A 27648-nucleotide genomic window follows, 5' to 3' on the forward strand; every position below is an offset into this window, starting at 1 on the left:
TCTCCTGTTTATTTCAAAAGTCTTTGCAGTAGCTTAATTGCAACATTCCAAACATCACCTGGAATTTGACATCCTCCCAGATGTAAGAGAATTCATACTTGATCACGTTTCATGGCATTAAAAACCACACAGGAATATTCCCTGGACACCACCAGTGGGTTCTTCCACAGTGTCCTTAACCAGCAGCTACACACATCCTCTGCCACTGCCTCTGCCTTCTGGATCCATAACCATGCTCCTGTGAACAAAGCCCAAAATACCAAGCCCAAAATACCCATTTTTGTTTGCAAACCAGTAGAAACATGATCTGTGTTTGATTGGCTCTGTATATGGCTTTTAGTTCTCTTCATTCAAAGATCTTACAGTGGGAAAATCCTGAGCTGATATCAAAAGTGGGACTGGTTCATTAAGAGCACTCACAATTATGGCATGAGTTGGAGGCTAAGTTCCTGTCAACCCAGGATTAAAGCATTTTTAAAACTGCCACTTGTTTAAACAGATTTCAATCTTGAAATTTATTCCAGTTTAATGTTTTGCAAGGAAGCATTATCTGAAAGAGAGTAAAAAAATCAATGTGTTCCAATCAACAATTTTCAGGAAATTGTATTTCTTCAATTCACCTCTTAACTTGGTTAGCACAACCAAAATTGTGATAGAAAAATACATGCATCTCCTTTTGACTTCTGCAGGCATTTAAGTCATTACATCTATTTAATTAGGCTATTTGCTACCTGCAATTCAACCAAGTCACTCCAGATTCAAGCCACAGGAATACTTGCTTCTTAGACCCTACCATCTCTTTTGGCTTCTTTAGGTAATCTCTGTGTCTCCCTTTGACTCTTTGGGAGTACAAGTGATGTCAGGCACTGGGACCTGCTGCAGCTGTTTCTGGATGGCAAAATGTCCTTTTTTTCTGATCAACACCCACCTGAAATTTCTCTGGGTAGTTAAAAATGTCCCTGGCTAATACCCATATGCACCAGTGACAGTAAATTGCTTGTGTAACACTTGCTGCCATCCTCTGATTTCAGTAATGAAATATCCCTAACAGCTGCAGAAATTTGTTCCAAAACTGCCATTTTGGTGCTGCAGCTGTTTGCAGGGCAATGTCCAGCACCCCAAATACCCAGCTGATGCTCTCCTGAACCCAAACTTCTCCCACTGCCATGAAAACATCTAGCTGCTGCAAACAGAGGCAGCTCTGCTCACAGCTTCTCATGTGAGATCCTTACCACCTCACCCACGATTATTTTGCTTGTCTGAAATGCTGATAATGGGTGTCTGAGTTTTCTGTTTGGGTTTTTTTCCTCCTTTTTTTTTGAAAAGCCATGACACTTGAAGGTCAGCTGCCAAATGGACTGAATGATCAGTGCAGGAAAATTGAAAATGGTAACATCTTGTGTGTAGGCTGTGAATAATGGACAACACCCTTTTGATCATTAAAATAGAAAATGATCTGTTTTCCACTGTTTTTAGCCCATTAAGAAGGCAGGGATAAGAGCACATTGCTGATGATCTGCACCACTCTGCTGGCAGCACAATCCCTGGCTGCAGACCAGGGCTGGCTGTGGGATGGATCCCATCCTGGAGGAGGCAGCTGTGGCTTGCCATGACATTCAACTACTCTCCAAAAACCACCCCAAGGCAGGGCCATTCTGTCCATTTTCTGCTGGGGGCTGGACCAGTATCCATGGCCCATGGGCATGCTTAAATGCAGGCATGGAGGCAAGTCTAGCTCTGAGTGCTGTGCACACCAAGGCATGTCCTCATATGTATTTTGCTTTCTTACAGATAAAGCAAATAAAAGCCTTGCATGGCCTGGTGCTGGCAGAAATCAAGGCTTTTCCCCAGAAGAGGCAGGTGCATTGAGCATTGGAAAAGAATGATAATTTTGTGACACATGCCTGAGCTTTGGGGTCCAATTGTATATTTTAGCACCTTACTCTCTGTTCAGAACACCACTCACTTTTGTTGATTCACTCTACTGGTAAGACAATTTTTCTTGTTTTTACTGATAAAGATCTCTTAGCAAATATAGCCAGACTTGGTAATTGATTCATCTTGTAATATTTATATATGCTGTCATCCTATGGAAAGCCTAAACAAATCTCTCTACCCATTTTATGAGGAGAGAAGGATGACAGTAGGATTGCTGCTTTGCCAGTGCAGGAGGAACAACCAAGGACTCAAAGGTGGCCAGAAACTGCCCAGCACAGGCTACACACTCTGCTCTGCTTCTCAAAAGAGGCTTGATGCTATGTCCATTATCTTTTTTACTTTTTTAGTATTGGCCAACTCCCAGCCACCAGACCAACCTCCAAAATAATGTTATTGTGACCAAGAGTCCATCCTTTGACCCTGTAGTTCTGTGGCCTTTTTGATAAAAGTGGTCAGCAGCCAGCTGAGCCCTGTGATTTATGTTTCTTTGCTTGAATTGGAATTGCATTAGCATGCCCTTGGTTAGCAATGGCCAAACAGGTACAAATATTGAGGTTTTGAAGGTTTATACATGCAATTCTGTTTGCAGCAAACAGGCAGGCTCAGTTTCAATCCCTCCACAATCTCTATTCATAGGAGCAAATGTACAGCATAGGGCATTTTCCAAATGGAATGTACATACTTCTGACTTGAAGAATTTTAAACAAATTAGATAAAATGGGCAAATGAAATAGGCAGGTCTTTTTACACAAAATGGAACCATTAGCATCCTTCACAGAATTCATGTCAAGCAATTCTGTTGGTAGAAAAAAGACTCAGTTTGCCAGTTCCAACCATGATGTAATTTACAATCAGATTTTAGATTTTACAAGACAATTTAAAAAACATTCAGAAAATTGACTAATTTTGTGTGTCTGGGAACATTTGCTGGTGTTAATATTTCAGCTAATTTGCAATCAATGCAAAAAGGAAAGTGATACCAACCAGAAAACAGCACAGAGCTGGTAGTTCCTTCTAGAATTCAACGCAGAAATGAGCAAATACCAAAACCAGGGGAATTAGCTGCAGAAGTAAAATTTTGAGGTTTGTAGCAGGAGATAGCAATTCCAGCTCAGCTAAAGGGATCTACCAAGCTGTACCCTTTCAAAAAGAAACAAAACAAACAGGAATATTTTTCAACAGATTATCTCGAAACTCGAGTAATTTAATTGGCTTGAAATTTGGAAATAATATTTTTGCTGAGTGTATCCAACAAAGTAGTATTCTAGTGAGCTAAAAATGGGTTTGTGTATGTAGAATTATAACATTTTTATTTTTGTAAATAAACAATGTTTACACACACAACCCCCGCACAAACAATCCCCAAACCATTTTTTAGGTGTTGTGCTTTCAGATGCTGAGGTTTTACAATAAAACTGGAACTGAATTCTTGCACTGCCTGTGCAGCCCATGGATGTTACTACGACCAAAAAATTTCCTGTATATAATTTTACTTGCATGGAATAAGAAATTATACCCATTGAGAAAACCTGGTGCTTGATTTGCACATTGTCAGAAATACTAGTAATTTTTTCACATTGTGTAAGTATCTTATTATAAAAGCATTAATTTTGCATTGACTCACTGGCTTTTAAAAGCACTCTTACAGTCTGCAAAGTACAAAAGGAATATGGGGACATCTTTGTATTCCTTAGGTTTGAAAATGCATCACCTGCTGAAGGTCTGATCCTGAAAACACTTGGGATGTTGATGATGGGATGTTGGGATATTACACACTTTCAAACCCAGCTACATCCTCATGCCAGGTCTGGATCTGGGAGCTGGCTGGGACACACCTGGGCATGACATGGCCCTGGGACTAGGAGGACTTGGAGGCATGGGAATCTGCACCTCTGATACACCCAAAACACAGCATGGCTGCTGGGCACTTGACTCCCTAAAATCAGTGCTGAATGAAGATGGTGACTGAGTGTGGTCCCTCTTCCCCCTGTGTCTCACAAAATACCCCTCTCCACGTTCCAGAGGAGGTGGCTGAGTCCCTGCTGCCACAGGAGCTCCTGGGGGGTGACAGTGTCACAGCACTGTGTGATGAGGAATAAACCCAGGAGAGAATGCAGAGCAAGTCTTTGGTTTTCTGCTGGATTTGCTGGAGAACACTTCTAAGCTTCTTCCTTTCCCCATGCTTTTCATTCCTCAATAACACATTTGCTCTATTCTTTTTCCCTCATGCTAAATCACCAGACTTTTTTAGGCAATCTGCAATAAACTGTATCTGCATTTACTCCCTCTGTTTTTTTTCCAGGGAAGGACAAAACACAATACATTTGAAGGCTGCACATCTGCAGCCCCACTTCAAAATTAAAACTACACCACTCTGGATCCTTAGAGTTGAAAGTTTGGATTTGACCTCAGACCTCTTTTTGCCTATGCAAAATGCAGGGCAATTGCATTTTCTTTTTGAGGGTTTAAAGAGATATTGTAATTAGAGGGTGGATGTCACCCATTCAGCAAACAGAGAAAGAAAAAAGGTGTGTGCCTTTATTGGTAGCTGCATTCAGACTGAGGCCATGTAAATTAAAGCAGTCCTTCCTCACTGCCATTGCTACACAATGTATTTATAATGCATAATAAACCACTTACTGGGTATGTGCTAACATGCACAGCCTTTGTGTCAAATCTCAGTGGAATTTTCCATACTTTCCTTTATTTTCCACAATGTTGTGCTTCTCTTTTCCTAGCATTCATAAAAGCATAATTTGAGCTCAAATATGGACATATTCACAAAAAAAAAAAAAGAAATTGCATATTTGTTGTACAATGTGCAATGCACCCTTCATTAGTTATTTTGTGTGAGTCAAGTAGTCATTTCTCCTAATTGAATTTATTATGTAACACAGCATTTATTGTATCATTTAAATGTAACACTGCAGACATGTTGGTTTGGAAAGGCACATTAGTAATCCAATTAGAGCAGCAGCCATACCCACAGATTTGCCAGGCTAGCAATCAGCAAAGTATGATTTTGTTGAGATTAGCTCTGAACATTGATTTGCCACTGAATATTTTTCAAGTTAAAGGCTAGAAAAATACTAAAATGTGAGAATGGTCTCATTGCTACAGCTAATTTCCATAGTCATAAATTCATCCCACACAGGCAATCAGGTTTATCCTGAGCACACATGCCTGGCTATATGACCTCCACCCCTGCTAAAGTCTTTCAGCAGCAAGGCATGACTGAAATATGGGCAAATGGCCACAGTACACTCAGATTTTCACCCAGAAAGCTGGGGAGGAGAAAAGACTGAGTGCCAGGGCTGAAGCTGTGCTGGGACAGCAGCACTACACCAACAGAGCCATTTCTGGGTAACCTGAGCACAGCACAGGGCAGCCCCAGAGGGCTCTCCACCAGAGAATCCCAGTGGGATTCCTGCCTTCCACCAGTAATCCTGGTTGCCATCAGAGCTGGTAAGTGCCTGAAGAACCTCTGTGTGCACAGTTCCTCTGCAGGGAGGGGAAGCACAGCCTTGTCCCTCAGACACTGCCTTCTGCAGCCAAGGTCACAGATTGCTCTGAGATCTATCTACACTGTCCCAAGGACATCCTTTGCACTGCAAGGAAATCAATCAATCCTTTCAAAATGAGAACTGTGCTTGCAGATGAGAAGAAACCAGTGAAAACCAGATGACATCTTGGTGTGACTCCAAACGTTGTCCAAGACACACACAGGGAAGACAGACCCTGAGAGGTCAATGCAGTGACTTGCCCAGTGCCACAGGTTTCACAAGGAATTATTCCTTGTGACTGCTCTGTGCTGACCTCTGGGGTTAAGGGAAGATGTCACTTGAATTTGGTCATTGTTGCTCATTGGTTTTCACCTAAGTTTTAATTTTCATCTGCAAGCTATGAGTGCAGGTGCCAGGTGAACATGGGATCTCCCTTGCCCAGGCAGCTCATTTCTGGTCTCAATAGGGGCCAGCTCACAGAGAAGTCCCAATTCCTGCAGCTTTCTGCTGCTCCTGAATGCTCTTCCCTGGGCTCAGGCAGCAAAAGACCAATCTGGGGCACAGGGTCTGAGCTCAGGTCTGTGCTGCCTGTAGGCTCAGCAGGCAGCTGGGATGTCTTGGTCTATGTCAGAGAAGAGTTAGTCCTGCTTGTATCAGGGAAGCTGAACTTTCAAAACCTAACTCAACTATATTCTTTCAAGGCTATCCATAATTAAATTTGAAAAAAACCCAACCCATTTCAAGAATGTAATACAACTCCCATGTTACCTGAAAAGAAAGTGCAATCTAGTGCAGTGTGCTTTCACTTTCTCACTGTGTTCCTTCTGTTTCCTTCTGATTTCTTGTGCTTCAGTCTGTGTCCAGGTATTGCTGGTATCTGCTTTGTCTGTGAAAATGAAATACCAGGAGGAATTGCACTTGGTGCAACTGGTGCATGTTTAGGGATTAATTCATGAATGGAGCTGCCCTGGGGAATCCAAGCTGGACCATAAAAGAGTTAGGTGCCCAAGTCTGGCATGTTCAAAGAGGAGTTTTCATTAAAAAAAAAAAAAAAAAAAAAAAAAAAAAAAAAAAAAAAAAAAGCTAAAGGAAGAGCACAAGGGACTAGGAAAGACTGATCTCAAGCCCCCTATGTCCTCTTGGCTCGTGCTCTCATGCACAGGGGTGATGGGTGCCCAGGTAGGGCTGGCAGGCTGAAGAGTAGAGATCTGGTTTCCATGCATCCTTGAAAAACACTTCTGCTGCTGAACATGAGGGAACTGCAAGGCCACCCTTTGGCTGGTGCTTCCCAGTGAGACCCAGGTCAGTAACTGAGCTCTGACCCTCCTATAAACTGAGCTTTGCAGAGCCAGATGCGTTTGGGGATTTTTACAGGGGGGATTTTTTATTAGAAATGACCTGGTGGTCCCTGTGGTTGGCTTGTATCAGCTTCTGGGGACATGTGACCTGCAAGCAACAGGGCCACTGTTAAATAACTGGGCATGCACTTTCTGTGTCTCTGAGGCTGAAGAGAAGCAGAATGGAGATTATCAAGGACCTTGGGTGCAAGTAAACATTGGATCTAAGTGAACAGAGCAGCAATCTAATGCCCAAATCCCTTCAGATGCCCAGCTCTGGTCCAGCTTCCTCTGGAGTTAAAGAACTGCACAGGGTCCTGCACAGGCACACCTGTGACTGGTGGTACCAGAAAGACTTGGAAACATTTCAATCATGTTACAGCAAACTGTGAATCTGCCTTTGCCTGGACTCAGAAAAAATACTGAGGAGGTACATATAATTTCATACTACTTATTTGTCAGGCTGAAATAAGTAGTTTGAAAACAATTCACAAATTTACAGTTTAAACAGGATCCTAATCATAGTTGTAGTATTTATCCTTTAAAACAACTCATTGGGAAAAAATCCAAACCCTTAATTTGCAAATTTGTTACCATAAAAATAGGAGTTCTTGAGCTCACAGAATGTTGATACATTTGTGCAAAATAATAAACAGGTAATTCTGTTTTTATGAGTGAAATAATTAAATGGCAATTCTGCTGTGGCTTGGGGCCCCATCTGTTCAAACTTCTAAGTCCTTTGGGACAGAGCCTGTCTGCCCTGATTTATGTAATAATTCTAATGAGTAATAGTACCCATGATGACAAATGCACCAAGATACAATATTAAGAGAGGCCAGGCTGCAAAAAAAGAGCAGGGTTCCATTCACACTTTTGATAAACAAACACATAAATCATCACAGCAAGAGATTCACCTGTGGGGGTAATCCCAAGTGGAAATAGCAAATTCTCATTCTTGTGGTTCCCTGCCAGTGCTGTTTCCTCCTTGCATCTCTGGAAGGCACCTGCCTGAACTGGGTCTTCCAGCAGTCAGTCTTTTCCAGACCATGACCTGTCCCTATACATCCTGCCTAAATTTGTCCCTCAGTGGGCTTCAAAAGGAGCACCAAACACCTCTTCCTGCCTCCTTAAACAGGATGGGTGCACAGACAGGAAGGCACACTGACAGATGGACCTTGAGGAGTCTCTCTGCCACCAAGAAAGCTCCTGCCTCTTGAATGCAGCCCTACCATACAACAGAACCTCAAGTGTGAGTCTGTGCCAGCTGGAAACACATTACCATCATCACTGCTTGTTTCTGGCCAAAGACATCTTGATAAAAGCTGTGACATTTACAGTGTGATACAGACCCATGTGGGATGGCTTTTTTTGTTAGGAAAAGGATACATTCACCACCATAATTCAGCTGGCAGGCTCAGGTGTGCAAAACCTCAATTTTAAAGTTGGTTTTCCAAGGGTAAATTCCAAAACATTTTGCACTGCTACAAATTTAAAAGGAAGCAAAAATGATGGCTACTCCAAACCCATGCAAAACAAAGTAAATAGAGAAAAGTATCTATAGAAAACTTCATGGAAATATTTTCAAACATTTTTAATACTCCTAGTTTTTGTTCATCAGCTTGTTCAATTTATTCAGGGATCAACCTACTACTCATGGTCTTGCCTACAAATTTTCCAGTAAGTTTCCAAGAGGAGGCTTCTCAGATTACAAGCTTAAGTTTTGTTTCTTGCTTGGAATCAGCAGAAGCCTTTTTATTATCCTCATAGTGTAGTAGAGAGAATTTAGAGAATTTAGCCCATGATCCAGAGCTGTGCATGTATTTTTGAAAGAGGTTTCCAGCAAATCCTCTGCATCCACTCGTCAAGCTAAACTACACACTCTAGACCAGGATTGCTTTTGGCTCTTCAGTGGTTTGGGCTAGCACAGGTTAAATACAGCTTAAGATGGTAGCAGCAGTAGCAAAGGCCAATTTATGACTTGGTATCAACATTTTGGGGGAAGCCAGCTTCAGGGGGAACTCCAAAGCAATGCTCTTCTGTATAACCTGCACAGTCAGATTTGTGGGAAACAAATGCATGGTTGGGGACCTCAAAGAACTGCAAGGAAATTATTTGCATGAATCTCTGCAACAATACTGCAGAATAAAAGGTGCAAATTTAGGACAACAGAGAGCCTACATTCATTTTAGAGACTTATTTCAATGAGAAAGTAACAAAGTAAGCATTTTTGTGGGGAGGCAAACATTTGACACCAGAGGTGCATACCAGCCTCTCTTGCATTAAACAAAATCAGCTCTTGAAGGCAACAATTACTGTTTTGTTATTCATAGGTAGGAACAGTTTTGCACACTTGAACATGGTCTTTGGTGGTCTTTCAGACAAGCCTGGTTAACCCCATCGTTTGTAGGAGGAGAGATCAGCCCATTCCATGCTCTGCCACAGGAGTCAGTGGGATTACTGAAGGAAGCACAGTCACCCATGTGCATGTCATATAGAGGCTGCTACAAGGAATTGCTGAAGAGCATTGAGTACAAGGCTCAGGATCAGAACCAGATTTCAGCAAGCTGTGAGATACCAGTCACCCAAGACTTACCAACCCCATGTTTGAATCTGGAGCCCAACTTGCCCGCTTTATGCCTTTTAACAGAGAGTTTGGGTTCAGGCTCTATTCCGAAGAAGAACATGTTGGTTTTGACACCATCCTAATTATGCACATCATCCTTCTATAATTGCACCACATTCTGCATCAAAGACATCCAAGCCTCATTTAAAACTCCCTTAGGGGAAAATCGTAACATAATGGCAAAGATCTCACTGCATATTAAAGAAAACTTATAAAACCCCCAGAAAGTAAAACGCTCAACACCCAACGAATACCAAGGCTGTCTCTGAACTGTAAAACCTTCCAGTAGCTTACAGTGGCAATTCCACCCCGACCAGCGCTTTATTTCCGTTTAAGAAACGTCAGGAGTTCCAGAAGCTCTACCTAGAATCACTGGTTTCTGCCAGGCGGTTGTTCATGATGGCCAGGGCGCCGACGCCCGCCGAGAAGCCGTTCTGCCTCGTGTTGATGCAGACGTTCCTGGGGTAGCCGTTGGCCGTCTCCGACAGCTGCTTCTGCAGGATGGCCAGCGACACCTTGCTGGAGGCCGTGAGCTCCCTCATGGAGATCATCTCCCCGGAGAGCCGCCGGCCCTCGGTGTCGCTGTCGTACTGCCCCTCGGCCTCGGCGGCCGCGTTGTGGCGGCGCAGGCGCGCTCCCGGCGTGATGGCGTTGCGGCGGCTCAGCCGGCTGCTGGATTTATGGCACTTGGGGCAGCACCGGCACTCCAACTTCTTCAACGCCCAGTTCAAAATTTGTTTGATTACGATGGAGATGACGTTAAAAAGGGAGTATATGCAACACACCCCCAGTAATATAAACATGAAGTTCCCGAATCTGTATAATCCCTGATGTTGGTACGTTGCCTTTTGGTTGCTTACCAAATCTCCAAAGCCGATGGTGCTGAAGGTGACAAAGCAGTAGTACAAGGAGTCCACGTAGTTCCACCCTTCCACTGCCGTGTACATGGCGGAGGCGCAGCAGGAAAGGGTAACAGCGAAAATTCCCAGGATCAGCATGACGTGGTAAACCGACGGCTTCCAGCCCACGAGGCTGCCCACCCCGGACACAGCCGACCCCCTTCGGAAGTTGGGAGGTAGGAGACCACTCCTCTGCAGCTGCCTCTCGTAGCAAGCCCTCATGATAAACGCCAGGAGGGAGATGATGCGCTCCAAGAAGAGGTTGAAGAAGAGGATGGTCCCGGCACACCCAAAAAGGCCATAAATGATGAGGAATAATTTCCCAGCCACGGTTGCTGGCGTGGTCATTCCAAAACCTACAGTGTGGAGATAAATGGGCAACGTTAGTAACTCAGGATATATGTACCTTAACAAGGCTCCCACCTCTCTGGACAAAAGGAGTGATATCTCCAAGTCAGCTTAGGCCAACACGAAACTGAGTTCGGCAAAGAACGAAGAAGGCGCCAAAAGTTAAAGCGGATGACTTAAACTCAAAAGTCAGCAAAAAATCCTTGCAAGATGAGAGGATTATCATCTGTATTAACAGAGCAAAACCACTCAAAATGCAGGTGGAAGACCCACTGAGCCCAAACCTTTTCAATGAGGTGAAGAGGCCATTTTCCTGCTCCCACGAGTCAGCCAGCACGACCTGATGGAAAGTTTAAGTTCTCTGTTCACAAGTGTAACATTTTTGTCATAGGGGTCTGATTATATACCATTCCCACTGGGAAGACAGAAGTTTTCAACAGTTGTTGAAAAGTATATAAAAAAAGTTGTATAAGTTGTATAACAGGAAAAAAAAACAAACTCAAAACCCACACCCCAAATAACTGAATATTGTTTTAAAAATAACAGCACTTTTAAGTTTTTTCCAAATCCCAGCTGTGACTAGCCCACCTGGTATCATCACAGAGGGAAGGAAAAGCCATCAGGCAGCAGAGCTGCCTGGCAGACTGGGGGTATGGGGAACTTGCAGATGGATAATTACAGCAGGGAAAAACACTGCTGCACAGATGAATAGAAAAATCAGAGTATACAAACTCTGCAACAATATTAATTTTACTATTCTTTATATTAATTACTTATTGTAATATTACTTATTATTATAACATTACTCATACACAAAGTTTTATAAGTAAGCAGTAATGCCTTGTAGCTAACAGATGGTGAAGAAACAGCAAAAGTGAACTCAAATTTGCATGCAAATAAATAAATCCATGTTATTTGCTGATACCAGTTATCTTATGAAAAAGATTACATATATTTCAAATCCTATCTCAAGAAGATTCTTCTGAAACTCATTCTGCAGGTATTGGCTTTATTTTGCTATTCTTCCCTGTAAAAACATTTGGTGACTCAGGCAAAAAACATATTGACAGGACTGAGGTGACTGCTTATGTCCAGTGAATAAATAACCACATTTAATATAAAGTTTTGTGAAAAATCCACATTCTGAAATTTCACTGCTGTATTGTTCCCCCAAAACACCAAGCAAATAACATATTCAAGGGGTAAATATCAACACCAGACTATATAAACAGAAGTTTGTGAAGAAAAAGCATAGAGCATAATGAAATCATTACATAGTATAATGAAATAATTACATCCAGTTTATTACCATGACACACCTTTATAAACACCAACAGAATAATACTGCCTATATATAATGAGCTGAGATTGCTGCTTGAAATCTATTTATCTATTTTTGCAATGACTGAATTTTTCTGGGTAGTTTGTCTGTGCTCCCTTCCCACTTTGTTGATAGAGAATTTCCCACTGGTTGATAGAAGAATGTAAATGCTCATGACAAACTCAGATCTTTTTAGTGACATGAAGAAGCATGAGGGAAGAGGTAATTCTAGTTTCACAACAGATTTGGCGGCTCAGAAACAGCTGTGTGCCAGCAAGTCAGCCTATGCCTCATAATTTGAATAACCTGAGCTAGTGAAAGGTGTCCCTGCCCATGTGAATACACAACCTTTCAAGTCCCTTCCAACCCAAACCATTCTATGATTTCATGATCAAAAGCATCATTGTAAAAAGAGTATTTTGTGTAAAAGTCAGTGAAAAACTTGCACAGTACTACCAGAAAATATTACCAAAGAGGTTATTACATTTTGCTTTCTGGACCCACCGTCTCTCCATCCTGCAGTGTTAACAAGACCACCTTTGAGCAGACCTCACAAAGCCTGCTATGGGTGGACCTGTTCTCTGCACTGGGCTGGCTGCTACAGCAGTCTGCTCATTTAATGATGAGCATCTGAAAGTGCCTGGTCCTCAGAAGGAGCTGGGGAGCCTGTTGTGGTTGCCAGCTAGGGACACAGAGCCAACTCGTTATGGAGAAGGCATCTGCTCCCCCTGTGCCTTGTCAGCAAAGCACTCCAGCATGTGCTTCACAGCAAGCATGTGAACATCACCATCAAAATAAATGGCTTTATTGTCACACATATGGCTAGACACACTTATTAATTAGGAGGGAAAAAAAAAAGAAAAGACAGCGACAGCTTGGATCAAGCTGTAAATGCGCTGAAGCTTTTTAGTATTTCCTGGTGATCCTTCAAGGGAAGTGGGCAAGTTTTGTATTTTTGATGCTGAAGCAAAATTACACCAAAGTTCAGTATGCAGCTAGGCAAGGTGAAAGGGCCCATCACAGTGATGAAATGCTAATACATAAAGCAGGGAAAAAGTGAGGCCAGGCAAACACTGAATCATTTAGGTTGGAAAATACCTTTAGGACCATTGAGTCCAACTGTTACCCCAGCACTGCCAAGCCACCACTGAAACACATCCATTAGGTCACCAGCTGGCTGAGAGAAGCTTTCTGTGCAGGGTCTTCCTCTGCCAGCTGTGTCTGTCCCTTGGTGTCACCCCAGCCATGAGGAGCTGGTCCTGGTATGTTCTGCACCTCATCTCTGAGCTCAGCCCTCAGCCAAGGCTAAGAACACCTGATGGTGATGCCTGGATGAAGCAAACTCATCCAGAACTGCCTGTGCTTCCAACACAGTGCAAGGAAAAAAGCACAACAGGGCTTTGTGCTTTTCATGGCCCTGAGACACATTTTACAGGTGCCTTGGGGTTGACTTGGTGTGGCTCAGATGCAATGTCTGAACCTCCCTCATGCCAATTCTGCCCCACCACCTCAGATACAAGCTCTGTGACAGCATTAATTTCAGCTAGTTGATATTTCTCCTCCCCAGAGAGAATCAGTAAGAGAGGAGCTGACACAAACTCTCTTCAGCAGCCTCTCATGGTTAAGTGCTGGCATTTAATGAGACCCTCATCCTGACTTGCATAGCAGGTTTGTGGTTACCATTCTGCTCATCTGGAGTTTTAAATTACTTAAGCTAGGGATGGATTCAGGAGGTAGAACAGATGGACAAACTTGTGACATATGCTTCCTGTTGCTCTTGCTTTCTTTTCTTTTACTCACTTTCTTATGACTAAGAGATGGTTGATGCCAGAAGACAAAGGAATAGCAGCTTTAGTACTTGTGAGCTCTTCTCTCAGTCAAATTACTTTGACAATGATCTTGTCTTACTGTATTTTGAGATTAAAGGGGGTGACAGTTTTGCAGTAAATACGTATTTACCCAGAGATGCAATAAAGTTTTGGTCACTTCAAACACTGAACACAAGAAAGCCACAAAAGAACAACACAAGAAAGGGCATAATGTGTCCCTGCCTTTTTCAGCCACCCCAGCTCTTCTTATGCAGGTGTCCTGCCATAGACTTCACTCACACAGCAGGCCAGCACACTGGAGCAATCATTTGAAACCCCAGAGTGAAACAGCACTTAGATCATCAAAGCAGCATCACCTCCATACCACTACATAACCATCATGCAGTTATATTCAAGGAAATAAAAAGAAACTAAAATGGTGGAAAGTAAAAACAAATGGCTCCTCAGAGATAAACAACAACAGAAACAACTATAACCAGAATGCTGCTTCCAGAGGGAAAGAAGTTCTTGCAACATAAAGGCTGAGAGATGGGGGTTACAGAACACAACAGAGGAACAAAGAGCTCCAATTTTCATGTTTTTCTGCTTCCTGTCTTTTCTGAACTTGCTTTACTTCACAGTTCTCCAATAGTCCTGGTTGGTCTTCACTGGCACATAAACCATACTGTACACTTATGTAGGAACCAAACATCCTATTCTGAATCCCATGTTTGGGTTCTGGTGCTTCCTTCCACCCTTTCCCATCTGTTAGCATTTCATCATTATTTCCCCTGAGAATCATACCTGTGTATTTTACAACTGCCTCTCATTTATTCCCTAGCTCCTTACCACCTAACATCCAGAAACAGTTGCCTTGGATACAGGGTCACAGCTTGGAGCTGACAAAACTGCTGCATCCAGAGCTTTTATCCAGGGAGTGGGAATACCATAAGTCAGTTCTTCCAACCAGCTCCACATTTCCAGACTACAAATGAGACTTCCTTTCCCTTTAACATCTTTCTCAACCTGCTTTACTAAAATTGAGCCCTTTGTGCTCAAACAGTACATTTTTTAGAGCTTTTCTACTGCAAAGCCTTTAATATAAAAGTTGCTGTGAAATCTCATTTGATCTTATTTAGATTAGGATCTGCAAACACAGCAGCAGTCTGTCCAGCACCTTTAAACTGGACCCTTGCTATTTCTGAATAAATGAGATACAACTGCAGTTTCTAGGGCTGGCCTAACCTGTATCACACACAAGCTTGCAGTCCTTGGTGACCCATGTACTGGGGCAGATAAAATACTGAGTGACCATGGAAATAAGGACTGACTTCCATAATCATTCCATCTATCCCTTCATCCAGGAAAGAGCACCATGATAAGCCTAATGAATGTAGTTAAAAATCACCCATGTCTCTGCTGGTGCTCCTTGTTTCATTCCACCTGTGAAACATTAAGTCAGGTGTGTGAGACAACTGCTACTCAAATGGAGCCATGCTGGCAGAACAGAGCCAGGAGATGATTAATTGAACTTTAAGGACTTTCAAAGAGCTCTAGGTGATTATTACAGGCTTTCTACAGCACTGATGTTATTCTATTTACACACAAAATAGATCAGGTTATTGGTTATCCAAAGTGCTGTGATGCCTTACATCGGTGAACACCAGAATCAATCACTCTTGGCATTTCTCTGCTGGCCATGCTTTAAATCACAGGATAAAAGGTCATGGCCACATATTCATTCCTTTTTAATGTATGTTGGGTTTAAAAATAATTGTAAGCCTAAAATAAGACAAGCTTCCCCTAGGGAAAAAAAAAAAAAAAAAAAAAAAAAAGAGATATTAAATTTGTAACAATTATATTATACAATCAAAAGGTGAAATAATAAATAGTTTTTAAGGTACTAGGTGCACATGAAAGGTATAAAAAGAGACTAAGAGAGAACAGTGTTTTTCTGTAGAAGTGAATGACACAGATGAAGCCAAAGTTATTGCCAGCTGTGACTCGGCTGAGGACAGGAGGCAGGGCTGGGCAGGAGCCCCGTGTGCCAGAGCTGCAGCTCCATCAAGGCAGGGGTGCTGGGACTGCCCTGCTTCTCTGGCAGCACATGGTCCTTTCAGCACATGGGCAAGGGGACTGCAATGCCCACAGGCATCTCTGGAGACCAGCAGGGTGTCCTGAGAGGCTGCCCCATGGGAATGCTGTGTAAGAGGCTCCTTGGAGAGAGTGGTGTGATGGAAAGTGCTGGGGAGATCACCAGAGGTGCTGGGGGCTGTGACTGAACAGAGCACTCACGTGCTCTGCAGAGGAAATTTTCTAAGGGAGATGGTGATGAAGGACTTCTGCCATAAAGAGGAATAGGCAGCCAACTGAGGGGTAAGAAGCTGCATGAAAGCCTGTCTCATGAAATCCCCTGAAAATGGGAATGTCAAGACACAGAGTGGGGCTGACACCTGGCAATGTCAGGGGGGTGAGGAGGGGACCCACAACCTAAGGAGAGGTTGTCATGTGTGATACAGCCTGAGTAATGTATTTAGGGTGAAGGATATGCTGGACTGAGAGGAATAAGGGCAAGGTTTCATCTCAGAAACCTCAGCTGTTACCACCTTGATGGGGTACTGTGCCTTGACTAAGCACTGGGGCTGGCCCCAAAGAAACCTGAGGGAAGGAGACAGCAATAACCTCTCAAAACCTGGCTGCTCCTGAACGTTTAGCTTCTCCTCACAGCAGGTTTCCCAAGTGTGTTTTTCTAAGCTGACACCTTCTAGTTGAGCTTTCCAAGAAAGATCTTCAGTCTCTAGTGGGCACTCAGCATGCACACTTACCAGCTCAAGTGGCTTAACTTTTGCATGTTTGAGTGATACATGGCCCTTAAAAAGATAAATGCTGGGGCTTCAGCTTCACCATCAGCAGCTCCTTTCACTCAGCACAAGCAGCCAAGCTTTTTTTCCCAGCTTTACTGCATATTTCCCTTTCTGTGTGCAGCCTGCAAAGGAGTGCACACCAAAGACCAACAAAACAGGTCCACCCTTGCTCACTACTACATGCCATTATCCTGAAGACAAAACCCAATAAATACAGAAGGAGGTCTGCTGAAGTTGCTTTGGCACAGAACCAAGCCAAGGAAGAAGCAGAAGTGTCTCTAAATCAGTTTTATGGTTCTCTGGCTGGGGCCAGCTGCTCTTTATACACCTTGTACAAGCAAATGGGGACTGACTTGTGCCAAGCCATCAGTGCTGCCAGCTGAGCAGCAGCTCTGGCCCAAGGTCTTGCTAAGCAGGCCCCCTTGAAGAGGGAATACTTGGGGAGAGTCACAGGCTTGAGGCTCAAAATCTTTGGCAAGCTTAAGTTCAGTTTCTGGCTAATCCTACTGCAACAGACTGTGGTTTTGAATGAGGGAGAGGGAATCTCTCCTAAAAGGAGGTGGTGGAGAATAAAGCTCAAAGAAGGATGAAAACCAGGAGTAGGAATTCAAACTACACAGAGAGGAAGAAAGTCAGGACCTAAAACTGGCACTGTCCTTGCAGAACTGGCTGTAAAGGGATGGACGTGTCCTGTGGCGTGACAATCTCCCTTCTCTACTAACATACTGTTCATAAACTTTCTTTCTATACTTAAGGTTTTACTGTTCTTATAAACAATACCATCTTCTTGTCTGCTAAACTCTTGGGGCCAGTCTATGGTTTACAGTCATAAAAATCAAGACTGAAATGATTCTCTTCATTTTATGCTGCCTTTCTTGGGCAAGTCTTCAGCAAGATGCTACTAAATGCCCTCCTGTCTTGTCAGCTATTCTGCCCCTTGGCACAGCCAAAGCACTCCAATGGCTTGTTAAAACAGAAAGAATATTGCATAGTGTTGCCTAAACTAGCCCCAAACCACCTCACAAAGGAGGACTTCCAGAAAAAGGAGATAAGAGCAGCATGTTCTTTCTTTTGGTGGCAGCCTGTCTTGTACATTGATCTAAATTAGCCAAGGGCTGCTCCCTGTGGCTGCCTCCACACCTGATGATTGCAGGGTCTGCTTCTGGCTTGTTTCCTTTTCTTATTCTAACAGCTGGGGAAAACCATTTTGCTGTAATCTTCTCTGAAATGGTGGTGGTGTTAATAATGGAAAAATATATCCCACACGCTCCACAGCTGTTTGACAAAGCTGTACTACAGTGAAAATCTCCCCTTTGCACTACAGGCTTAGGGTCTTCACACTCTCATTAACAGCCATCAGGGGGGTATCCAACCCTGCTCATGATCCAGGCTGTGTGAAGAAACACCTGCCTTGGCTTACTGCACTGCCCAGGATCACCTAAAACACAGGGGTTTCTGAAACCATCAGAGGAAACACCCCTGCATTTAGAGCAACTCTTTCTACAAATGCACAGAAAACAAGAGCATGGTAACCAAGAAATAGATGAAGTGTGTCTCAGCAACCATGGATATGGATGACAGTAGAGCTCATGGGCCCCAAGGATCACCAATCCCTTCTTGCTCTTAAGATGTGTCCAGTGTCTGAAGCTGTACACTGCCACCTCCTCTGACCTCCCTACAGTCCTCATCCAGCTGGTGATTCTAGGTGAACAGTTTCAGAAGCAGATTTCTTTTGCAACCATAATTTTTCATCATTTAAAGCTGCTTCCATTCTTGTTTCCCTATATTTTTTGGAGAATGTTTTTTTTGTGGATAATCATGTATCTAAGCAACACCCTAACAGAGAAAAGCTTATGCCCTGTCATTCCCAACCATCCACACACATGCTTTTGCTGTTTACTGAAACTTGCAGCTGCATTTCAGATGTCTGTGTACACCTAAGGTTGAGCCATCTCTTTTCCCTGAACTCCAAGTGAAAAAGAATAATGGCATCCAAATTTTGTTACATTCTTGAGGCATTATTGGCTCCTAAAGAACACTTGCACATGAACTGTCACTTCAGTGCCAGCACATCTCACAACACTTCTCCTTTCAGGCTAAGAAACAGCATTGTTTAAATTTCCCAAGTGATCTTGGTCTGTGTCATATTTCCCCACTTGTGGGCTTTCTGAGCCTTAGAGATGGGAAAGGCAGTTCAATGGTTATGCTTTTGGCTTATCTTTTGACTGGATTAAACAACAGACTTGTGGCATATTTTTCTTCTGCCACTGGTGTTTGTGTAGGTAGGTGTTCAGAGAACATCTGTTTCTTGATAGTTGTCTCAGCTATTCTGCTTTACAAAGAATTCACCTACAAAGATGTACCCAAGGGATAAAAAGGCCCTAAACATGAAAACATCCTTTCCACTGTTAGGCTCTTTTTTTTTTTTTTTTTTTTTTTTTTTTTTTTTTCCTAAACCTCTGTACAAACTTCTACAGTTACAATTTAATGAGAAAAACTCTGATAAACCAATCTGGGCTTCTTAATGGTTTAAATATACCTTCACGGGTCCCTTATTTTATGAAGTTTCAGCTGAAAGCAAAGAAGCAAATTCTCAAGTATCTTTTTGCTCAGGCAGCTCTTCCAATTCATTCATGAAGGCACAAAGATTTTAAGTTACTGTAACAGAAATAGAGGGTGACAGAACCGCTGACCAACCAGTTATTTCCCATTTCTACTTCTTCATTTAACTCTTCCTTCCTCAGTATGCATTTCCCTCGACTATTTTTAAATTTAATGATACTGAACAACTCTGCTGCATTGCCAAGACAATTCTGAGCTTCTGAGTTTATCTGAGATTTTCCTGGTCCTTGCAGCTCTGCCAGTAGCAGTTTTTGTAAGCCAGCAAATCATCATATCAAACAGCCTGTTTCTGCCTCTCTCATGAAACTCACAACTCGGGTTCAAGACCTTTACACTGCTGTCACTCCCCCCTGTTTTTTCCACTGGGCATAAAGCAAACCTGAGTGCATGCACACTGAGCTTGAGTGACACTGTGTTTTCTGTCTGACCTCAGGAGACAGAAATATATTGCTAGCACAAAGCTCAGGCTGAGCAACAAGATGACAGGACATATAATGATGAATAACCAAAGGCATTTTAGCTGCCTTTAACTGAAATTTACTGAATTAGTTCTTCACTCAGCTCTCACATGGGCACATTTCTTCTGGCTGCAGTTTGTGTGATTAAATGTGCCTGTGTAAGACTTGAGAATGACTAGGAAACATTTGGCCAATAATTTCTGAAGGGAAGAAGCTGCAGTGGAACAAGCTCAGAAAGGTTAAAATCCAGAGAGGACTTGCTGTGGGGCTACAAGTGTTTCCAAGGTATTACTGCTTCTTTCATGCACCTGCTATGGATTTTTAAACACCAGCAATAGCACTGCCTCACCCACAGTAAGTAATCCCATATGTTAACATCAAACCATTCAATTTCTTATCTTATTCCACTCCAAAGCTTTAATTACTTGTAAAGGCTGCTAATGCTTGGTCTTGTCTAATGCAATTAGATTTAATTTTCATTCTACTTCTCATTTGATTCAAGAAAGATTGCACTGAAACTTTCTCATGCCCAGGTGTACCAGCCAGTGCCATCAGCAGACCCACTGAGCTCAGGGGATGTATTTTACATGGTAATAACAAGTGGATTTGCTTTATAAACCTGGTGTGCCAATAAAGTACCCATGGCAGGATTTCCTAAGGCTCTGCAGACTGGTCTGCTATTGACTTCAGCAGAAGCAGGCTATTGAGAAGGTATTTTATTTGTCTGGATTGCTATGAAATTGCCCTTTGGATTATAATAGAGTGTTTCTATTCACAAAAGGTTTTTATTATCACTACAAACATTTATTGTGCTCAGGAAGACTTTCACATTTCAAATGCTCACCAGCATGAACCCTAATTTTTGTCCTTTTCCCAAAATGCCCTCAGATATGCACTTGGTGCTGACACACTACAAAAACTGTCTCTTTTGATATAGGTAAGCAAGGCTTATTCAGATCATGGCCAAAGGCTATGTTTTCAATATCAAGCTGTGTCAGTCTAAAAATTGCATATTAAATGTTCCAAGCTGTTTTTCTGTTACTCTAACCCTGATGCTACTATGGCAAGAGGCAAAATTCTTTTTGACTTAACAGCTTCAAAGATAAGGTAATACTGCATTCATTAAAATAAAGAAATGACATTGTATTTTCCAGCACACCACAGGCAGTAGGTAATGTTACATGAAGTTAATTGTCAACAGAACTACCCTGTAATTGTTTTCCTCTTCTCTCCACAATGAAGAGCAATTAAAGCTAGCATAAAAACAAGACAGTGTGCTGGCAAAGATAACCCTGTGGTACAAGTGAGAAAAAATGATGAAATCCATAGGAACTGTGTCAAAATGAAGACAATCAGAGAAGAAAGAAACAAACTGAGGAAGAAATGAGGGTCAACAGCAGCATTAACACCAGGGAAAGGGGATGAGTATGGTGAGGAATAGAGAGAAACTGTAAAGCTTTACTTCTGACTTCTCTGGCAGTTCTTAACATGAAAGACTGTAAAGACATCAAACAAGCTAATCAAGCAAACAAATCACCAGCAGAGAAGGACACACTAACTGGGGGAAGGCAGAAGAAGCTGGAGAAGTTCAGGCTGGGAAAGGCAGGTGAGCAGGCAGCAGTAGATGAGCCTTTTGAGAAGGAAAGGGGAATATCCCCAGGAGAACAAAGTGGGGGGAAGATTCCAGGGACTGGCAGAGCTTCATAGGACCACAGGCCATAGAGTTTCAAGCAGGATTTGGCTTTATGAGGCTGCAGCAAACAGGGCAGCTGATGAGCCCAGTAACTGTGATCCCCCAGAGGTACCACAGGCATGACAGCTGGTTTACAGGGTCACAGACACGGACTGGCTGGAGCCACACGTGGATGAGAGCTGCCAAAGGGATGCTTTGGCACACCAGTGTCCAGCTTGCAATCACACCTACAAGCTCTTCAAATGCTCAGGGAACTAAAATAGAGGTGTTTGCAGGACTGTCACTGAAGACCTAATGGAATGCTCTGCTAAGCAGGAGGTACATGCTTGCTAAGCAGACATTGCTCCTTCAGTGACCCGAGCTAGAGGCACCCTGAAGGCTGCAAAAATGGAGAATCATGAATCCATGAAACTCCAGTTGGTCTTTGTTTCAAATCCCAACCAACACCTCATAAGTCAGTATAAAATCTCCCCTAATTTCTGAGATGCTGGGCAAAATTTGGTTTTTGGATGACTGCTCTTCGAAGCTGTGGTGCTTGACATTTAATTTGGAGACCTCACATTTCAGTGCTCCAGTTGAGCACATCAAACTCCACAGCCATGGCAAAAAGAAGTGAAATGTCTTTGTCCTTAACATCAGTAACCGATGGAGAAGTCAATGTTTTGAAACATTTAGCTAGGGTTTAATACTAAAGAAACACCTGAAATGCTTAGATTAATCTGAACTGCTCTGTAGAGATCATTCAGTTTAGATGACCAAAGCACAGTGAAAGCTTAATTTTCTGTGGCTGGCATAAACCTACAGGGGCAGGCAAGCCCTAAAAAGCACTGAAATTAAAATAATACTTTTCTTTTTTTTTTTTTTATTTTATTTTAGAAAGGGTTTTATTTCAAGTATTTGGGTTCCTCTCTCTTTCCCTCCCGAATAAAATCCCAACAAATTCAGGATCAAAATGATTTAATTGTGACCCTTCAGTGAGGATTCCTCAAGTCACCTGCATAATTACATGGATGCATTCCAAGTAAAGCTTTGTGTTGTTGCTCTCAACTACAAGAAAGCAAGCTGTGATTTAGATTACTTTCCTGCTCAGAGCAGAACCTATGGCCACATGCTTAGGAAACTCCTGCCTGTGGTACCCAAAGAAGTTAATGCTCCTATGCAGCTATGGCAAGCAGAAAACATTGCTATGGTGATAGTTCTTCATCTGAAAATCAGTGTAGGAACAGAACTCTGCACAGAAATATGCTGACCATTGACCTGCTGCCCTCTGAGCCTCCTGCTCTCTGTTCTTTACCGAGACTACCCAAGCGAGAAAACAACTCTCAGGAATCCACCAGCACATTGATCAAAATGTGACACACACCAAAGGAATCAGATCTGCCTGGAACACACTCTCACTCTGCCTGCAGATTGTGTACAGGATGGCAAAGACAAATTATCTGACACTGCAGCTTAATAACACTGCTGGCTCTTCCAGCTGCTTTCTCATTCGCTTTTGTTTGATTATTTCTTAACTTTAAGAAGGTCAACTCCCCCTTAACTTGAAACCTCTGCAAAAGCTGCCTGAACCCCAGAGAACTGCAGAGCCCTGGGGAGGTAACACTGCTGCTTACCCTGGTTTGGCTGTCACCTTGTGGTTATGTTTGCCATATAGACAGAGAGGCTGCATTCAGGGAGAGAAGAGAGCCAGAACCTCCTGTGGCTGCAGCTCCACATCCTGGAACACAACAATGCATGTATGTACCCCTTAAACCTTCAGACCATCTAGGTTAATTGTGGGATTTCTTCCCAAATTATCCTGTGTAGTGCCTGCTCTCACCCCCTGGCTCCGGGCAGTGCAGGCCAACATCTCACCTGTGCTTACTGAGCTGTCCAATGTGCTTTGCACATCACTTCCATTAAATTATCACCCCCAGAACATCTGGACTGACAGATATTCTCACAAGACTATGATACAGAGCCAGAGGATATCTTAGAAGTGAGTGGCTATGGTGCTTAGGTTGTGGAGCACAGGCAGAAGTGCTGCTGAGTTTGCTGGGTCCCTGCAGAGGACCCAGAGAGGTCTAACCTAGCTGACACCCTTAGCAAGGAGAGAACAGCTGCCAAAGCCAGTGAGATGGCAGAAAACACAGAATGCTGTGTCTCTTACTTAAGAGCAGAGCATGCCCCTTCCCTTTGGGTGGAGCAATCAGTCCACAGGAATACTGAGTCATTTAACAGGATACCTCAGGGATAAAGCAAGCATGAACAGTCCTGCTCACTCCTACACACTGTGCCCCCCAACACCTGTAACCCCTGCACAGCTGCACAGAGAGAGGATTCCTGCATCTCTTCTTCCCAGGGGCACTTCTCAAGCACACTTAACCCAGACATGTTCCATCCCAAAATCATCTGCCCACAGTAAAGGTGCTATAAAAAACCACTGTGTTGAAAAATCACTTTATGTCAGAGTACTTCACATGACCTCATTTTTTAATGCCTGGTATGGATTTCTAGTATCTTCTATCACTTGATTTTTGAAATATGTACTTACAGATAAGAGGCTTAGAATCCAATTTTAATGAGTCTATGTTTCAAAATGTGAGTCTATGTTTCAAAATGTTCTACTATACAGGCACTTGTTTAGTAAAGGTATATTCTAGCACATAAGAGGGGAAAAAATCTGGGTACAAAGTCTAGACTCATGGACTGAGTCAGAAATCCAGATCTTCAGGCATTCCAGAGTTGCCTTGTGTGCTGGGCAGAATAAGTCACTGCTACCAGAATACAGGGAAAGCTAGAACTGATTATGCCTGCATCTGAAACATTTCACCAGGAAGAAATCTGGTCTGAGTTATACTTTTGCTTTCAGTTTTTAACAAAGTGCTGGGTACTGTAGGTGGCGTGCATTTGTGGAGGGAAGTAAAAAAACTCAACTGAAAACCAAAGTCTACAGTCAGTTACACCAAAGAACCAAGAATAAATTTCACCTAGCTGCTCCTTAAAGAAATCAGAATAATAATAATAATTGCCTAGAAACCCAGTATCTTTTGGAGTGCAAAATAATGACTGAATAGGTGGTGTAGTCTGACAGCAAGCAATCAGAAATTAGACTGAAGGATTTTTACATAGCTCTGAAAATCCAAATGTGTCTAATGAAAACAGACTCAACATTTCATTATTCAAGCACAAACAATGCAGTAATAAAAACTGAATATCCAGAGTGCTATCAAGAGGGTGTTTTATGGACTGTAAGGCACACAAATTGTGGACCATTCAGGAAAATGCTTTAAAATTGGAATTTCAACTCTCACTTCCTAAAGATCCCATTAAATGTTTCTCACCCAGACTGTTTGATTGTGCCCCTGAAGAATTAGGGAAGTGCAGAGGTGCAGCCAAGGAGGCACCTAAGAGATGGAAGCTGCTTGGCTTGCAAAGGTCCTGCTCAAGGAGACTGGATGCAACAGTTCTCTCCCAGCCTGGCTATTCCTAATTTTTGTCTTCACAGAAGGATGAAGAACTGGAGTCTTTCTCAGCTCAGCTAACACAAACTCCAGGGGGACTTGCAGCCCTGTCCCTGGATGACTATATTTCAATGCCTACATGTGAAAGATTTAGTAGTTTTATGAAAACTGTTGAGAATAAAGCGAGGGCTTGAAAAGACAAAGCGAGATTCCTGCAAGTTGGAATCCTCTAGAGATGAGAAGCTGAGTAACCTGTGGGTGATTTACCCTGGAGAGACACTGAGTCTGTTTTTTAAGCAGTGAGTAAGGAAGCTTTCCACCTCTCTAGGATGGTGGTGTGTTTAGCTGGAGTAATAAAGTTGCTTTGACACATAGAACTCATGAATCTGATGAGGAAGGCAAGTTGTTTTGACTCTGCATGTCTGGTAGTTCTTGGCAAGGTTGGGTAAAAACAGCATTCTTGTCAATTAAGCATGACACAAAAGCAACTCAAATTGCTCAGAGCCAGGATGGTGTGTGAGCTGACAGTGGAATCAAAGGCAATCCAGGTGGGTAGGCACACAAATGAACTGGCAGGGAGGGAAAAGCATGGACCTTGAGAGAATGGCTTTGGAACTGCTCTCCCAGGTGACACCTTGCTGCCCTCCCATTTGGTTTCTCCCGTGCTGGGACCACAAGCCAGATTTGAGCAGGTTTGACTAAGAGCACAGCACCGTGTTCTAGTGGAACAACCAGTTAGTCCATGGGGGTTTCCTGCTTTTGCTGGGCGGAACTGCCAAAAATAACCCAATACAACCGTGTGGTGGAAGAAACCCGCTGCAGCTGAGCTCTCTGTGGGCTTTGCCTCTTCGAGCTGCAGCAGCCTGAAGAGGCACACCAAGAGAAGCACTGAGCTCCTCTTCATCTGTAAAAGCCACGAGCTCCATGGATGGAGTGCAGCAGCCTCAGGATGCTGGGACTCAGGCAGACACACCAAGTACTGTGAGTAACCCAGGAGTATGCACTGGCAGGCAGAATTCCCAGAGGAGGGGAACTCTTGTCAGAATCCAGCCTCTGTTGCACATAAACCAGCCTTCAGCCTCCTCCTGGCATAGGAGATGTGACATTATTGACTCTGAGAGCACTGCCCTCGGTTGGTGCTACAGGAATATGAGAAGCACAACTCTTGGTTCTGCCATTTACACCTGTCAAAATCCCCTGCTGAGCTCCTCAATCCCTCTGCCCAGACACAAATGACTGCAGATGGGGCAAGGAAGTGGAGGTGGAAATGCAAAGCAAGAGGAAACATTTCATATTTCAATAACCTCAGAGAGAAGAAGCCAGAGTCGGCAGGGAAACAATGTTTACACATCACCTGAAGATTTCTGTTTCCCACAGCAGGTGTAATGAAAGAATAGGTTTGTTAAAACATTGGTTTTTTTGTTCTTTCATTCTGATCAGCCCAAATGAACTCTTTTAAATATATGTTCCTATGATGAAGAAAGTGTAATGCTTAATTAAAAAGGTGCTTTAATGACTGGGCTACCAAATGCAATTGCAAAGCAAAAGTTAACTGGATTCTTCAATGCAAAAAGTAACAATACCTGACAACACTCCTGTACTCACCATCACAATACCACTACATGGATTAGTCACTATTGATAAAACATTTTCCATACCTAATGAATGTAAACACAATAATGAGCTGAGAGTTTCCTCCTCTTCAATAAAGGGAAAACACGACATTTGCACTCAGAAGACACCTGGCTTCCAACAAAACTTAAAAACTGGCAGAGTTAAGATCTCGTGTTCAGGGACAGGATTTCTCAAGCAATAGTTCAAAAGCAGTAGATAGCCACAGAGTTAAAAAAAAATACAAAAAAAAATCCTCCCACCAGAACTCATCATTTGCTTTACAAAGTGCTGGTCTTCCTAAACACCAACGGGATGTAAAAAACTGCAGCCGGCTGCAGCGATACACTTGTGCTACAGCTGGAAGACACACGGCTTGGCGCTCCTCGAGTCTTTAAACACATCCACATCCAAAGTTTGCCGGCAGTTAAAGCCGGTACCAAGCCAGCCAAAGCCTGGCTCCCGCTCAGCATCTCCACCTGCCCGCGCCGCCTCTCCCCGCACCGAGCCCTTCTCGGCGGGCAGCCGCCGGTCGGGCTGGCTCCTCCGGGCCGGCGGAGCGGGGCAGCCCAGCCGGCAGCACGAGTCGGCCGCGGAGGGACGGCGCTGCCGCGGAGCGCTGCGGGCGGGACGGCGCCGGTGCCCGGCTCCGTGCGGCGGCGGGACCGCGACGCCCGGGACGGGAGGGCAGCGGGGACCGAGGGACCCGGCGGCGCCGCCGAGCCCCGGTTGCCACAGCAACGCGGCGGCGCCTCTCCCCAAACTTTGGTCGCTATAACGACGGGGCCGCGGCCGCGGCATCCCCCGGACGGGCGGGCCCGCGCTCACCTATGGTGGAGACGACGGTGCCCACGAAGTAGAAGGCGCCGGGGAAGTCCCAGCGGGGCCGCAGGGCGTCGACGCGGATGCCCGCGGCCATGGCCGCCTCGTAGCTCCGCAGGAAGGCGCGCAGCTCCGGCAGGCTGATGTTGAAGATGCGGCTGAAGTTGTGCAGGGTCCGGTTCCAGCGGAGCTGCGCCGCCGCCTCCGACGGGCTCTCGAGGGCCGAGAAGACGGTGGCGCCGGCGCTCAGGTACGCCGCGATGAGGGCGGCCAGCAGCAGGAAGCGCCCGTTGTCCTCGTTGAGGGGCGCCAGGCGCCGCCGGCGGCAGGAGCCCACCGCCCCCCGCGGGGGCATCAT

General features: G+C 43.8%; 1 protein-coding gene across 3 annotated transcripts; it reads right to left on the bottom strand.

The window, feature by feature from the left end:
* On the bottom strand, positions 1-27648 carry KCNK12 (potassium two pore domain channel subfamily K member 12). 3 transcript variants are annotated; one of them, XM_056488441.1, is made up of 4 exons: positions 27297-27648; positions 9765-10656; positions 6210-6327; positions 1-238 (listed from the first exon to the last, which is right to left on the bottom strand). In XM_056488441.1, the coding sequence occupies exons 1-3, from the start codon at positions 27646-27648 to the stop codon at positions 6291-6293; spliced, it is 1281 nt and encodes a 426-aa protein (XP_056344416.1). In that variant the 3' UTR covers positions 1-238; positions 6210-6290. The 3 variants fall into 3 exon arrangements, with proteins under 3 accessions (XP_056344416.1, XP_056344415.1, XP_056344417.1); XM_056488440.1 differs by having other exon boundaries at positions 1-4672; XM_056488442.1 differs by lacking the exons at positions 1-238; positions 6210-6327 and having other exon boundaries at positions 8602-10656.

Source organism: Oenanthe melanoleuca, chromosome 3 (assembly GCF_029582105.1).
Source record: "Oenanthe melanoleuca isolate GR-GAL-2019-014 chromosome 3, OMel1.0, whole genome shotgun sequence".
Classification (NCBI taxonomy): Eukaryota; Metazoa; Chordata; class Aves; order Passeriformes; family Muscicapidae; genus Oenanthe; species Oenanthe melanoleuca.